This window comes from Tachyglossus aculeatus, chromosome 26 (assembly GCF_015852505.1).
Source record: "Tachyglossus aculeatus isolate mTacAcu1 chromosome 26, mTacAcu1.pri, whole genome shotgun sequence".
NCBI lineage: Eukaryota > Metazoa > Chordata > Mammalia > Monotremata > Tachyglossidae > Tachyglossus > Tachyglossus aculeatus.
In genome coordinates this window covers 16,665,940-16,679,998 of record NC_052091.1, presented here as the reverse complement: position 1 = coordinate 16,679,998, position 14,059 = coordinate 16,665,940, and the positions used below count along the sequence as shown (strand labels likewise).

Here is a 14,059-nt window from a genome sequence, read left to right as displayed (position 1 = left end):
TCTGCTGCATGATCTTGGGCTACTCAAAAAGACTCGGATCAAGACACAAGGATTAAGACACAAAAAGACGCAACGATTAATCAATCAATCAATCGTATTTATTGAGCGCTTACTGCGTGCAGAGCACTGCACTAAGCGCTTGGTAAGTACAAGCCGGCAACATAAAATGACATAAGATTAGATTAAGACTGTGAGCCCCCAGTGGGACAACCTGATCACCCTGTAACCTCCCCAGCACTTAAAACAGTGCTTTGCACATAGTAAGCGCTTAATAAATGCCATTATTATTTTCATTATTATTATTATCTAGGTTCTCAGCCCGGTTCTGCCTGCCCAGTTTCCCCCTTTTAAACTGTGAGCCCACTGTTGGGTAGGGACCGTCTCTATACGTTGCCATCTTGTACTTCCCAAGCGCTTAGTACAGCGCTTTGCACACAGTAAGCGCTCAATAAATACGATTGATTGATTGATTGATTGATTCATGCTCCTAAAGATGATTTCTTACTTTGCCATTGGCAGGCATTTCCTTAAAACGTTTCTCTGTGGGGTGTGATGAAACCAATTCAATAATCTGTTTTTAACACCCAACTCCTCCTCTAAACTCCCTGTGGGCAGGGGGTCACATCAACCAACTCTGTTGTAGTGTACCCTCCCAACCATTTTGGACGGGGCTCTCCATAAAGCAAGCGAGCGCTCAGTACATAGCAGAGATCAACAGCTAACCATCGATAGATAAGCAGTATGACATGGGAACAGGGCACGGGCCTGGGAGTCACAAGGTTTGCTGCCATTTGTCTGCTGCATGATCTTGGGCGACTCAAGAAGACTCGGATTAAGACACAAGGATTAAGACACAAAAAGACACAAGGATTAATCAATCAATCAATCGTATTTATTGAGCGCTTACTGCGTGCAGAGCACTGCACTAAGCACTTGGGAAGTACAAGCCGGCAACATAAAATGACATAAGATTAGATTAAGACTGTGAGCCCCCAGTGGGACAACCTGATCACCTTGCAACCTCCCCAGCGCTTAAAACAGTGCTTTGCACATAGTAAGCGCTTAATAAATGCCATTATTTTTATTATTATTATTATCTAGTTTCTCAGCCCGGTTCTGCCTGCCCGGTTTCCCCCTTTTAAACTGTGAGCCCACTGTTGGGTAGGGATGTCTCTATATGTTGTCATCTTGTACTTCCCAAGCGCTTAGTACAGAGCTCTGCACACAGTAAGCACTCAATAAATACGATTGATTGATTGATTGATTGATTGATTCATGCTCCTAAAGATGATTTCTTACTTTGCCATTGGCAGGCATTTCCTTAAAATGTTTCTCTGTGGGGTGTGATGAAACCAATAATCTGTTTTTAACACCCAACTCCTCCTCTAAACTCTCTGTGGGCAGGGGGTCACATCGACCAACTCTGTTGTAGTGTAACCTCCCCAGCGTTTTGGACGGGGCTCTCCATAAAGTAAGCGAGCGCTCAGTACGTAGCAGAGATCAATAGCTAACCATCGATAGATAAGCATTATGGCATGGGGACAGGGCATGGGCCTTGGAGTCACAAGGTTTGCTGCCATTTGTCTGCTGCATGATCTTGGGCGACTCATAAAAACTCGGATTAAGACACAAGGATTAAGACACAAAAAGACACAAGGATTAATCAATCAATCGTATTTATTGAACGCTTACTGCGTGCAGAGCACTGCACTAAGCGCTTGGGAAGTACAAGCCGGCAACATAAAACGACATAAGATTAGATTAAGACTGTGAGCCGCCAGTGGGACAACCTGATCACCCTGTAACCTCCCCAGCGCTTAAAACAGTGCTTTGCACATAGTAAGCGCTTAATAAATGCCATTATTTTTATTATTATTATTATTATCTAGGTTCTCAGCCTGGTTCTGCTTGCCCGGTTTCCCCCTTTTAAACTGTGAGCCCACTGTTGGGTAGGGGCCGTCTCTATATGTTGCCATCTTGTACTTCCCAAGTGCTTAGCACAGTGCTCTGCACACAGCAAGCGCTCAATAAATACGACTTATTGATTGATTGATTCACGCCTCCTAAAGATGATTGCTTACTTTGCCATTGGTAGGCATTTCCTTAAAACGTTTGTCTGTGGGGTGTGATGAAACCAATCCAATAGTCTGTTTTTAACACCCAACTCCTCCTCTAAACTCTTTGTGGGCAGGGGGTCCCATCTACCAACTCTGTTGTAGTGTACCCTCCCGAGCGTTTTGGACGGGGCTCTCCTCAAAGCAAGCGAGCGCTCAGTACATAGCAGAGATCAACAGCTAACCATCGATAGATAAGCAGTATGGCATGGGGACAGGGCACGGGCCTGGGAGTCAGAAGGTTTGCTGCCATTTGTCTGCTGCATGATCTTGGGCTACTCAAAAAGACTCGGATTAAGACACAAGGATTAATCAATCAATCAATCAGAGAAGTGAAGTGACTTGCCCAAAGTCACACAGCTGACAGTTGGCGGAGCAGGGATTTGAACCCATGACCTCTGACTCCAAAGCCCGGGCTCTTTCCACTGAGCCGTGCTGCTTCTCTATCAGTCCCTTAATAATTGTGCACATACAAAACTCATTTAAAAATGTCAGTCAATTGTATTTATTGAGCATTTACTGTGTGCAGAATACTATAATAATAATAATAATAATAATGATGGTCTTTTTTAAGCGCTTACTGAGTGCTTGGGAGAGTACAGTATAAAAATAAAGACACAGTCCCTGCCCACGATGAACTTCAGTCTATAATAGTAATTGTAGTATTGGTTAAGCTCTTTCTATGTGCCAGACACTGTACTAAGCGCTGGGGTAAGTACAAGCTAATCAGGTTGGACACAGCCCATGTCCCACATGGGGCTCAAAGTCTTAATCCCCATTTTACAGATGAGGGAACTGAGGAACAGAGAAGTTAAGCAACTTGCCCGAGTTCACACAGGAGACGTGTGGAGTCAGGATTAGAACCCAAGTCCTTCTGACTCCCAGGCTCATGCTGTATTAATAATAATAATAATGGCATTTATTAAGTGCTTACTATGTGCAAAGCACTGTTCTAAGCGCTGAATTAATTAAGCCACGCTCTTCTCAATGGTCATATACATGCAGTGATCATATACAGTGGCTAAGAGTGTTTACTGTCATGGATACTCTGTGATCGCCAACTTGTACTTCCCAAGTGCTTAGTACAGTGCTCTGCATGCAGTTAAGCGCTTAATAAATATGATGAATGAATCAGTTCTATACCTATTCATTCAATCGTATTGATTGCGTGCTTACTGTGTGCAGAGCACTGTATTAAGCGCTTGGAAAGTACAATTCATAAAGTGGTTATGGATGTACCAGTGGCCTTATTCATACATATGCATATGCAGTGATCTTACATGTATATATGTATATATGTTTGCAAATATTTATTACTCTATTTTACTTGTACATATTTATTCTATTTTATTTTGTTAATAAGTTCTGTTTTGTCGTCTGTCTCCCCCTTCTAGACTGTGAGCCCGCTGTTGGGTAGGGACCGTCTCTACATGTTGCCAACTTGTACTTCCCAAGCGCTTAGTAGTGCTCTGCCCACAGTAAACGCTCAATAAATACGATTGAATGAATGAATGAATATATATGACCCAGGCATGGAAGTATGGTGATCGTATATGTCCAGTGGTTATGTGTACACAACGGCAGGGCACCCAGGCATCTCCTTGGAATGCAGCATATGCTAATCTCACGTGAAGGAGGGAATCTTTGTTTAAGGTCATTGACTGGATTAAAAACACTAATGGTCTCCGTTATTCATTTTCCCTTTCTAGAAAAAAGTCCGGTGGAAGCTAAGTCACCCTGGACCAAAGAAGCCCAGGAGCTAGAGGAGACACAAGCCGCCTCAGATGACCCTGCGTGAGTCCAGAACCTTTTCTAAGAATCTCTGTGAGGGAATCTGTTTAAAAAAAAAAATACGGCATTTGTTAAGCGCTTACTATGTGCAAAGCACTGCTCTAAGAGCTGGGGGAGGATACAAGGTGATCAGGTTGTCCTGTGTGGGGCTCACAGCCTTCACCCCCATTTTACAGGTGAGATAACTGAGGCCCAGAGAAGTTGTGACTTGCCCAAGGTCACACAGCTGACAAGTGGCAGAGCCGGGATTCGAACCAATGAACTCTGACTCCAAAGCCTGGGCTCTTTCCACTGAGCCACGCTGTTTAGCCAAGTGGTCTGCGGTTGAGCGGCCCCTTTCTGGGTTTGGGACCCAAGAGTTCTGCCAACTGGAGCTCTGGGACCAGAGTCTTTTGTGTGTGTGTGTGTTTGTGTGTGGTATTTTTTAAGCACTCGCCATTCCTTCATTCATTCAATCATATTTATTGAGCACTTACTGTGTGCAGAACACTGTACTAAGCGCTTGGGAAGTGCAAGTTGGCAACATATAGAGACGGTCCCTAAGCTCTGAGGAAGATATAAGCGAATCAGGTTGGACTTGGTGTCAGTCAGTTGGTCAGTTATTGAGCACTTACTGTGTGCAGAGCGCTGTATTGAGCGCTTGGGAGATTACAATATAACAATAAACAGAAACATATCCTGCCCACAGGGAGCTTTCAGTCTAGACAAGCTTAAGTAGGAGCTGTGAACCGACCTCCTGTCCATCATTCACTGTGCAGAGCACAGTGATAATAATAGCAATAATTATAACATTTGTTAAGCACTTACTATGTGTGAGGCACTGTACTAAGTGTTGGGGGAGATACAAGCTAATCAGGTTGCATTCAGTCCCTGTCCCACAAGGGGCTCACAGTCTTAATCCCCATTTTGCAGATGAGGTAACTAGGGCTCAGAGAAGTGACTTGCCTAAGGTCACACAGCAGACAAATGGTAGAGCCCCGATTAGAATCCAGGTCCTTCTGACTCATGGGGCCGAGCTCTATCTGCTAGGCAACACTGCTTCTCTGTGGACCGACCTGTCCATCCTGTATTGTGTAAATCTCTACAGTAAGGACAGTTTCACCTGGAGGGAATTTATGGAGCACAGTTGTGTGCTCAACTCTTGAGACAGTTCAGCACAACCAAGACACCATGGTGGCCCTTCAGGAGTTTAGAGTGTAGGACAGTGCATTGCATACAGCAACTGCTCAATAAATACCAGTCATTGATTATATTATACTCTCCCAAGCGCTCTGTACAGCACTCAATTAATACCCTTGATTTGGATGAACATAAGTGTACAATGTGGTATTTGTTAAGCATTTACTAGGTGCCAAGTCCTGTAATAAACAAAAATAATTGTCAGTCAGTCAATCGTGTTTATTGAGTGCAGAACCCTGTACTAAGCATTCATTCATTCACTCTATTGTATTTATTGAGTGCCTACTGTGGGCATAGCACTGTACTAAGTGCTTGGGAGAGTACAGTACAACAACAGACACATTCCCTGCCCACATTGAGCTCACAGTCTAGTGGGGGAGACAGACATTAATATAAATAACAGATATATGCATAATGTACCTAACAGTGGTATTCATTAAGTGCTTACTGTGTTCTAGGTCCTGTACTAAGCCTGGGGTAGAAACAAGATAATCAGGTTGGACACAGTTCCTGTCCCACTAGGGGCTCAGAGTCTTAATCAATCGTATTTATTGAGCACTTACTGTGTGCAGAGCACTGTACTAAGCGCTTGGGAAGTACAAGTTGGAAACACATGGAGACGGTCCCTACCCAACAGTAGGCTCACAGTCTAGAAATCACCATTTTACAGACGATAATGATGACGGTATTTATTAAGCGCTTACTATGTGCAAAGTACTGTTTTAAGTGAGAGAACTGAGACACAGAGAAGTGAAGTGAGTTGCCCTAGGTCACACAGCAGACAAGTGGTGGAGCAGGGATTAGAACCCAGGTCCTTCTGATTCCAGGCCTGTGCTCTATCCACTAGGCTATGCTGCCTCCCTCTTCACCGGCTCAGCCCTCCCCGCGATATCCTCTGATCAGAGCAAGCACCTTTCCACAGAACCTGTGGTTGTCCCTGAGGCTCTCGTGCCACCTATGGCCCCCAGAGACAAGAAACCTGCTTTGCACTTTGAGATTGTTTGGGAATGGGCAGTTCACCGTGTGCATCCCCCCATGGACAGTTTTTTTTTTTTTGGGGGGGGGGGGGTTAATGGTGTTTGCTAAGGCACTGTTCTAAGCCCTGGGGTAGATGCAAGATAATCAGGTTGGACACAGTCCGTGTCCCACATGGGGCTCACAGTCTTAATCCCCACTTACAGAGGAGCTAGCAGAAGCTCTGAGAAGTTAAGTGACTTGGCCAAGGTCACACAGCAGACAAGTGGTGGAGCCAGGACTAGAACCCAGGTCCTTCTGACTCCCACCTTCCCTGCCTCCTCCTGATTTCCCCGCCCCTCCCACCTTCCTGCCACCCATCCCATCTTCCCCTCCACCTTTGCTGCCCCCTCCCACCTCCTCACTCCTTTCTGCCTTCCTGCTCCATCCAATCTTTCCCACCCCTTCCCACCTGCCCCACCTTCTCTTCTCCCTCCCACTTCCCTCACCCATTCCAACTTCCCCACCCCCTACCTGGGTGGGTTCAACTTTGCTCACGGAATTGGCTTCAGGTGAGCCACTGGGACGTTGCCACCAGTTCTCAGTCGTTTCTGTTCTCCGCTTATCCCAGCTCAAACCACAACATAAAATCTCAGCTTCTAGTTCATCCTTTTATTACGGCTGTCTCCTCTGCCTCTGAGCAGCAGGGCGGTTGATAATGACTAAGAGAATAAATGCAGCTGTGTTTCAAATCCCCTCAGAAGGGACAAGACAAGCCAGGCAAGATAAATATTTCTGCCTCTGTGGTCTACCATGGCCAGGGTTCTGAATTTTCGGGGCCGGAGAATGTGCAAAAGCCTCTTTTATTAGGAACATAGAAATGACTGCTTGTCATGTTGTGCCAAAAAAAATCTCATTTTGACCTTTTTCATCTTCTGTTACAGAATGTGTTGACAGTCAATAGGCAACATCGCAGTAAGATTCCCTCCCCCATGGGCTGTCTGAATCTCAGTGGGACTCTCGGTGTCTCTGCAAAGACTGGGCTGCCTCTCTGACAGAAAAAAAAAAGCCAAGGAAATAAGATAAATTTAGAATCCATGGAAATCGATATGCTTTTCTAGAAACCCAAGATGTTGCCAGGTCTGCCAATTGGAAGGGCAGCACCTGGTCAGTCAATCAATGAATGGTATTTATTGAGCATTTACTGTGTGCAGAACACTGTAATAAGCGTTTGGGAGAGTACATTGCGGTAGAGTTAAGAAACGTGACCCCTGCCCACAAGGATCTTTTGCAGGAGGTATCATAGGGTGGTAGTTGTGGTTGGGATGGTCAACCCTGCCCTGGCTGTGAGGCTCTTCCTGGATTTCGGGGGTCTCCACAGTCTGGCTGCACTCTGGTTGGACCAAACACAAGGCTGTGATCTTCCCCTGCAAGGCCATCTGAGCTTGGTTGCTCCTGGGCCCATCCTCTCCCTGAGGGTCCGGGAGAGCCCACAGGCTTTCCTTGGGATTGTGCTTGTGAAGTTGGGAGTGGATTCGGCCAGAGGCGTCACTGCTTTGACATTTGGGAAGCGCTGTTAACCCATTCTAGCTGCTAAATTATTACTTGGGGTTCCTCTACATGCCTGTTCTTTAGCCTTGGCCAAATCACTTAACTCCTCTGTACCTGTTTAGTCATCTGTAAAATGGGGATTCAATACCCATTCTTCATCGTACTTAGTCTGTGAGTCCCATGTGGGACGGGGACTGTATCCAACCTGATGGACTTGCATCTACCCCAGAGCTAGAATGGTGCTTGGCATATTTGTCTTGTCTTATACCGTCGAGTCGTCTCCGATCCATAGCGACACCATGGTCACATCTCTGCCAGCACGCCCCACCTCCATCTACAATCATTCTGGTAGTGTATCCGTACAGTTTTCTTGGGAAAAATATGGAAGCGGTTTCCTATTGCTGCCTTCTGCGCAGTAAACTTGAGTCTCCGCCCTCGACTCTCTCTCTGTGCCACTGCTGCCCAGCACAGGTGAGTTTTAACTTGTAGCAGATTGCCTTCCACTCGCTAGCCACTGGCCAAGCTAGGAAAGGAATAGGTATGCCTCTGCTTGACTCTCCCTCTCGTAGTCGAGAATGGTAGAGGACTGGAAACTCTCCAGGTGCCACCCTGAAAAGGTGCTTAACACACAGTAAGTGCGTAACACCACAATTAGTATTATTATAGTAAGACCTTAACAAATGCAGTTGTTATTACTTGTATTATTAGCATTAAGAATATGAGAAGCCAGTGTGGTCTAGCGGAAACAGTATGGGACTGGGAGTCTGAAGGACCTGGGTTCTAATCCCGGCTCTGCCATTGTTGGCTGTGTAACTTTGGGCAGGTCACTTAACTTCCCTGTGCCTCAGTTACCTCATCTGAAAAATGGGGAGTAAGACTGTGAGCCGTACGTGAGATAGGGACGTAACCAACCCGATTACCTCATATCTCATTATCTCGATTATCTCATATCAGTACAGTGCCTGACACATAATAAGTGCTTAATAAATACTATTATTATTAATATTATTATCATCATTACTAGAACAGTATTATAATGATAGTATAAGACAAAATTCACTGACTAGCTAAAAAGCTAAACTCCCTTCCAAAGAGCGAGTGTCTTTCTCCAAGTTTGTAGGATGAGGCCCGGCATGTTTAGCTAAATGCCTCCCTAAGGCCCAGGTGAGGTAATGGTGGAAGATAGTCTAAAGAAGAATCAACATGAACATCCTTGATAAAAAGTCCTCGAGAGAGAGAGAATCCATTGTACCTTATCGGGGTTGCTTTTTTCAGTTCTGGGCTTGAACGTTATGTCGGCTTGGTTCCTCTGATCCCGAAGCTCAGCAAAATAAGGGAGTAAAGTCTTATGTGAAGCTTCAGGGAAAAATAAACTATCTTACACAATCATGTAAAAGTACAGAAGACCCACCTCTAGAATCTTGCACATATGTTGGGTTGATGCACCTCAGGAAATAATAATAATAATAGTAATAATTGTGGTATTTGTTAAGAGCTTACTATGTGCCAGGCACTGTACTAAGCTCTGGGCTGGATACAAGCAAATTGAGTTGGATACAGTCCCTGTCCCACATGGGGCTCAGAGTCTTAATCCCCGTTTTACAGATGAGGTAACTGAGGCACAGGGAAGTAAACTGACTTGCCCAAGGCCACACAGCAGACCAGAGGCAGAGCTGGGATTAGAACCCAGGCCCGTGCTTTATCCACTACGCCATGCTGCTTTCCAAAAATACAGCATGCTGAAACATGGAATCGAACCAGGGCCTTTTAGATCTTCAGTGTAACGCTCTCCCAATTGAGTTATTTTAGCCCTCAAGGAAAGACAGGCCACAGCTGGTGAGAAGGGCAGAGTAGCCTAATGGAAAGAGCACAGACATGTAAGCCAGAGGACCTGAGTTCTAATCCCGGCTCCACCACTTGTCTGCTGTGTGACCTTGAGAGCATCACTTCATTCCACCGCTTAGAACAGTGCTTTGCACATAGTAAGCGCTTAATAAATGCTATCATTATTATTCTCTGTGCCTCAGTTGCCTCATCTGCAAAATGGAGCTTAAGACTGAGCCCTGAGTGGGGCAGGGACTGTGTCGAACCTGACTAGCTTAACAAATTCCATTAAAAAAAATAGGGCAGAGAACGACAGACGGGATCGTCAGGGATAAAAGAAGAAGTTTCCTCATGAGGATCGATTGAAAGGGCAGGGACTTTTCGGCCCAAATCGAGGACAGCTCAGAGAAGACAGTGTCCCCTGCCTGAATTTTGATGAAGAAAGCGATCATGGGCAAGTGCAGACCAGCCAGTCTCCGGCAGAACTAGTCGGCAGCTGCCGGAATGGGAAACTGCCTCCAACCGGGATCTAGAAGAAGGGGGGGACTCCCTACTCTTGCAGTGCTGGCCCCAATTTTGTGACTTGGAGATCACTCTCCCACCAAGCCTTGAGCTTGGGGCCACCGGACCCTAGCTTCAATCTGGAGGAGCGATCTGCGAACCCTGATGGAATTGGGCCCCCACTGGGCAGCCATCCAGCCTCCTCCTCTCCATTCACAGTGCTCTGCCACTGTAGGCCATTGTGCTTCCATACCATGCTCCCAGCCCTCCCGGGCTCCTCCCAGAATGCTTCCAAACCCTCTGGAGTGGAAAGAATCATTAAGGTCGAACACTGAGATTTTAGATGGGTACACGACAATCTTTGGAAAAATTGACTATCAGAATTTGTCAAAAATTCCCTTTAAGGCATTTAATTTTAAACAACGTTTCACTCCCTGGTGTGGGATTGGCCAGATTCTGGAGAATTTATGTCAGAGTACCCGCTTCCAGCTTGAGTGGGAGAAATTAAGCCAAAATCATCAAAATTACCTGGAAGTGTTCTTGCTAAAACCACTCCATCAGCGTGTGTTTATTGAGAGCTGTCCGTGCTCTTGGCCTTGGAGTAAGTGCTAACGTAAAAATATCCCCTTCTCTTTTCTCTCTCCCCACCTTTTTTTAACAGTTTTTGTTAAGCACTTACTAAGTGTCGGCCACTGTAATAATGATAATAATAGCAATAATTGTGGTGATATTTTTTATGCCCTTCCTATGTGCCAACCCCTCACTGTACTAAGGGCTGGGGAGATAAAGGTAATCAGGTCCAAATAGGATTCACAGTCAAAGTAGGAGGGAGAACACATTTTGAATCCCTATATGAGGGAACTAAAGTGCAGAGAAGTTAATTGATTTACCCACAATCACACAGCAGCAAGTGGAGGAGCTGGGAATAGAACCCAGGTCATGTGATTCCCAGGCCCATTCTCTTCCCATTAGGCCATGCTGCTTCTGAACTTTTGCACTGCGCTAAGCACTGGGATAGATGCAAGGTAATCAGGTCGGACACAGTCCCTGTCCCACATGTGGTTCACAGTCTAAAGTGGAGGGGGGAGTATTTTAGTCACATTTTACAGATGAGGTAACTGAGGCAAAGAGAAGTAAAATGACTTGCCCAAGGTCCCACAGCAGACAGGTGGTGGAGGCAAAATTAGAACCCAGGTCCTTTGACAACCAGGCCTGGGCTTGTTCGATTAGGCCCTTCTAACTCTCATTTTACCCTCAATCCCTTAAAGAGCTTTTCCACTCCCATGGTTTCAACTACCACCTCTGTGCACACAGCTCCCAAATCTACTTCACTAGCTCTGACCTCTCTCCTTCTCTGCAATCTCCCATTTCCTCTACCTGGATAATAATAAGAATAATAATGGCATTTGTTAAGTGCTTAGTATGTGTGAAGCACTGTTCTAAACATTGGGGGAGATACAAGGTGATCAGGTTGTCCCACTTGGGGCTCACAGTCTTCATCCCCATTTTACAGAGGAGGGAACTGAGGCTCAGAGAAGTTAAGTGACTTGCCCAAAGTCACAGAGCAGATGTGTAGTGGAACCAGGATTAGAACCCATGATCTCTGACTTCCAAGCCCGGGCTCTTTCCACTGAGCCATGCTACCTGGATATTAATAATAATGATGATGGCATTTATTAAGTGCTTACTATGTGCAAAGCTCTGTTCTAAGCACTGGGGAGGTTACAAGGCGATCAGGTTGTCTCACAGGGTGCTCACAGTCTTAATCCCCATTTGACAGGTGAGGGAACTGAGGCCCGGAGAAATTAAGTGACTTGCCCAAAGTCACACAGCTGACGTGACAGAGCCGGAATTTGAACCCATGACCTCTGTCTCCAAAGCCCATACTCTTTTCCACTGAGCCACACTGCTGTCCCTCTGGCACATCAAGCTCAACATATCTAGAACCCCCACCCACCCCACCTTCACCCAGGTTGTCCAAGGCCCATTTTTCACTCTGTAGTTTGGGGTCTGAGTGCAGATGCTCAGATTCAGCAGGGAACAATAATAGCGATGGCATTTATTAAGCACTTACTATGTGCAAAGCACTGTTCTAAGCGCTGGTGAGGTTACAAGGTGATCAGGTTGTCCCACAGGGGGCTCACAGTCTTCATCCCCATTTTACAGATGAGGTAACTGAAGGCCCAGAGAAGTTAGGTGACTTGCCCAAAGTCACACAGCTGACAACTGGCGGAGCTGGGATTTGAACCCCTGACCTCTGACTCCAAAGCCCGTGCTCTTTCCGCTGAGCCACGCTGGACTGGCTCCAATCCAGTCACAATTTGGGAGTTTATTAATAATGTCATGGTGGGCGTCAGCATTTCTTTCCAAACGAAAGCACGGAAGGATTCAGAAGAATGCCCCGTATATGATTTTTGGATGCCTTAGTGCATTTGGCTGGCTCGTCCCAGAATTAGGTTTGATTTCTGGTAAGTGGCTCACCCTTTGAGCAAACAGGCTATATTCTCGTGTCTGGATACACAGTCAGGGAGGTTATTAAGGAATGTGTTCTTTGGAATGTGGGAGGTCACTGGCATCTTGCTCAAATAACCCCCCTCCCGCAAGTGTGCTTGCACTCAAAGAACAGTGCTTTGCACACAGTAAGTGCTTAATAAACACCATCATTATTGGTATTATTAAGAGGGCATCAGCTCCAGCCAGGCCCTCGGAGTCAAATCTTCCCCTGGCAGGAAGACAGGAGTTCTGTCTGTGCTTTTGCTGGGTTTGCTTAAGGAAGACAGTAGAAAACCATAACTGAGTTTGATGAGGACCCAAAAGCACAGAGGCTTTTCTCATCAATCAATCAATCAATCAATAACCAATGGTATTTCTGGGACTAAGCACTTTAGAGCATTCAGTATAACGATAAACAGACACATTCCAAGCCCACAACAAGCTTACTGTCTAGAGGGGGAGCCAGACATTAATACAAATAAATAAGTACAACAATGTTGATAGACATCTTCCTTGCCCACAAGGAGCTTACAGTCTACAGGGGAAGTCAGACATTACAATAATGTTGATAGACATCTTCCTTGCCCACAAGGAGCTTACAATCTACAGGGGAAGTCAGACGTTACAATAAATTACAGAAATGTACGTAAGTACTGGAGGCTGAAGCTGGGTTGAATATCGAGTGCTCTGGGGGTAGAGATCTAAGTGCCTAGGTGATGCAGAGGAAAGGGCAGGTAGAGGGAAATTAACCTTCTTGCAGGAGATGTGATTTTAGAAGGTTTTTGAAGGTAGGCGGGGAGAGTGGTGGATGGTCAGATAGGAAAGGAAAGGGAGCTCCAGACTGGAGGGAGGACGGGGGCAAGGGGTACTCATCAAGAGAGATAAGATGGAGGTAGAGAGAGTAGGTGGGTGTTAGAGGAGTGAAGCGAATGGAGAGAGCTGATTGAGCACTTTAAAGCCAGTGGTGAGGAATCTCCTTTTGATGAGGAGGTGGATGACTGACCATTGAAGGTTTTAAGGAGTGGGGAAATTACAGTAAAATTGTTTCTTGAGCACCCACTGCAGGCAATGTATGATGAGTGATACCTTCCCTGCCCACAGAGAAGTTACATTCTTAATGGGGGAGACCACCAGCCCATCAGTCAGTCATTCAAATTTATTGACAACATTTACAACCTGTCTTATGCTGTCGAGTCATCTAGCGAAGCCATGGACACCTCTCTCCCTGAATGCCCCACCTCCATCTGCAATCGTTCTGGTAGTGTAGCCATAGAATCTCCTTGGTAAAAAATACAGAATTGGTTTACCATTGCCTCCTTCCACGCAGTAAACTTCAGTCACCGCCCTCGACTCTCTCCCATGCTGCTGCTGCCCAGCATGGGTGAGTCTTGACTTGTAGCAGATTGCCTTCCACTCGCTATCCACTGCCCAAGGTAGGAATGGAATGGATATGCCTCTGCTTGACTCTCCCTCCCAGAGTTGAGACTGGTAGAGTACTGGAAATTCTCCAGGCGTGACCCTGAGAGGGCTATTTACAGCCAAAGTCATCCAAATCAAGAACTGAATGTGTAGATGAATAATCATTTGCACAGGAGGACTGAGAAGAGGTATAAATAAGTACCTAATAAATCAATGGCATTTCTTTAGCACGT

General features: G+C 45.8%; 1 protein-coding gene and 1 non-coding gene across 2 annotated transcripts in view; one reads left to right on the top strand and one right to left on the bottom strand.

Annotated features, from left to right (window-relative positions):
- The window catches only part of ADAMTSL3 (ADAMTS like 3), a 317,132-nt gene that overhangs the window by 245,528 nt on the left and 57,545 nt on the right, over positions 1-14,059 (top strand). Inside the window, 1 exon segment of the mRNA XM_038767353.1 lies at positions 3,824-3,908. Coding sequence (XP_038623281.1) covers positions 3,824-3,908 — 85 coding nt within the window.
- On the bottom strand, positions 13,799-13,936 carry LOC119946242. Its single transcript, XR_005456350.1, has one exon. It is a non-coding gene; the product is annotated as a small nucleolar RNA SNORA7 (small nucleolar RNA).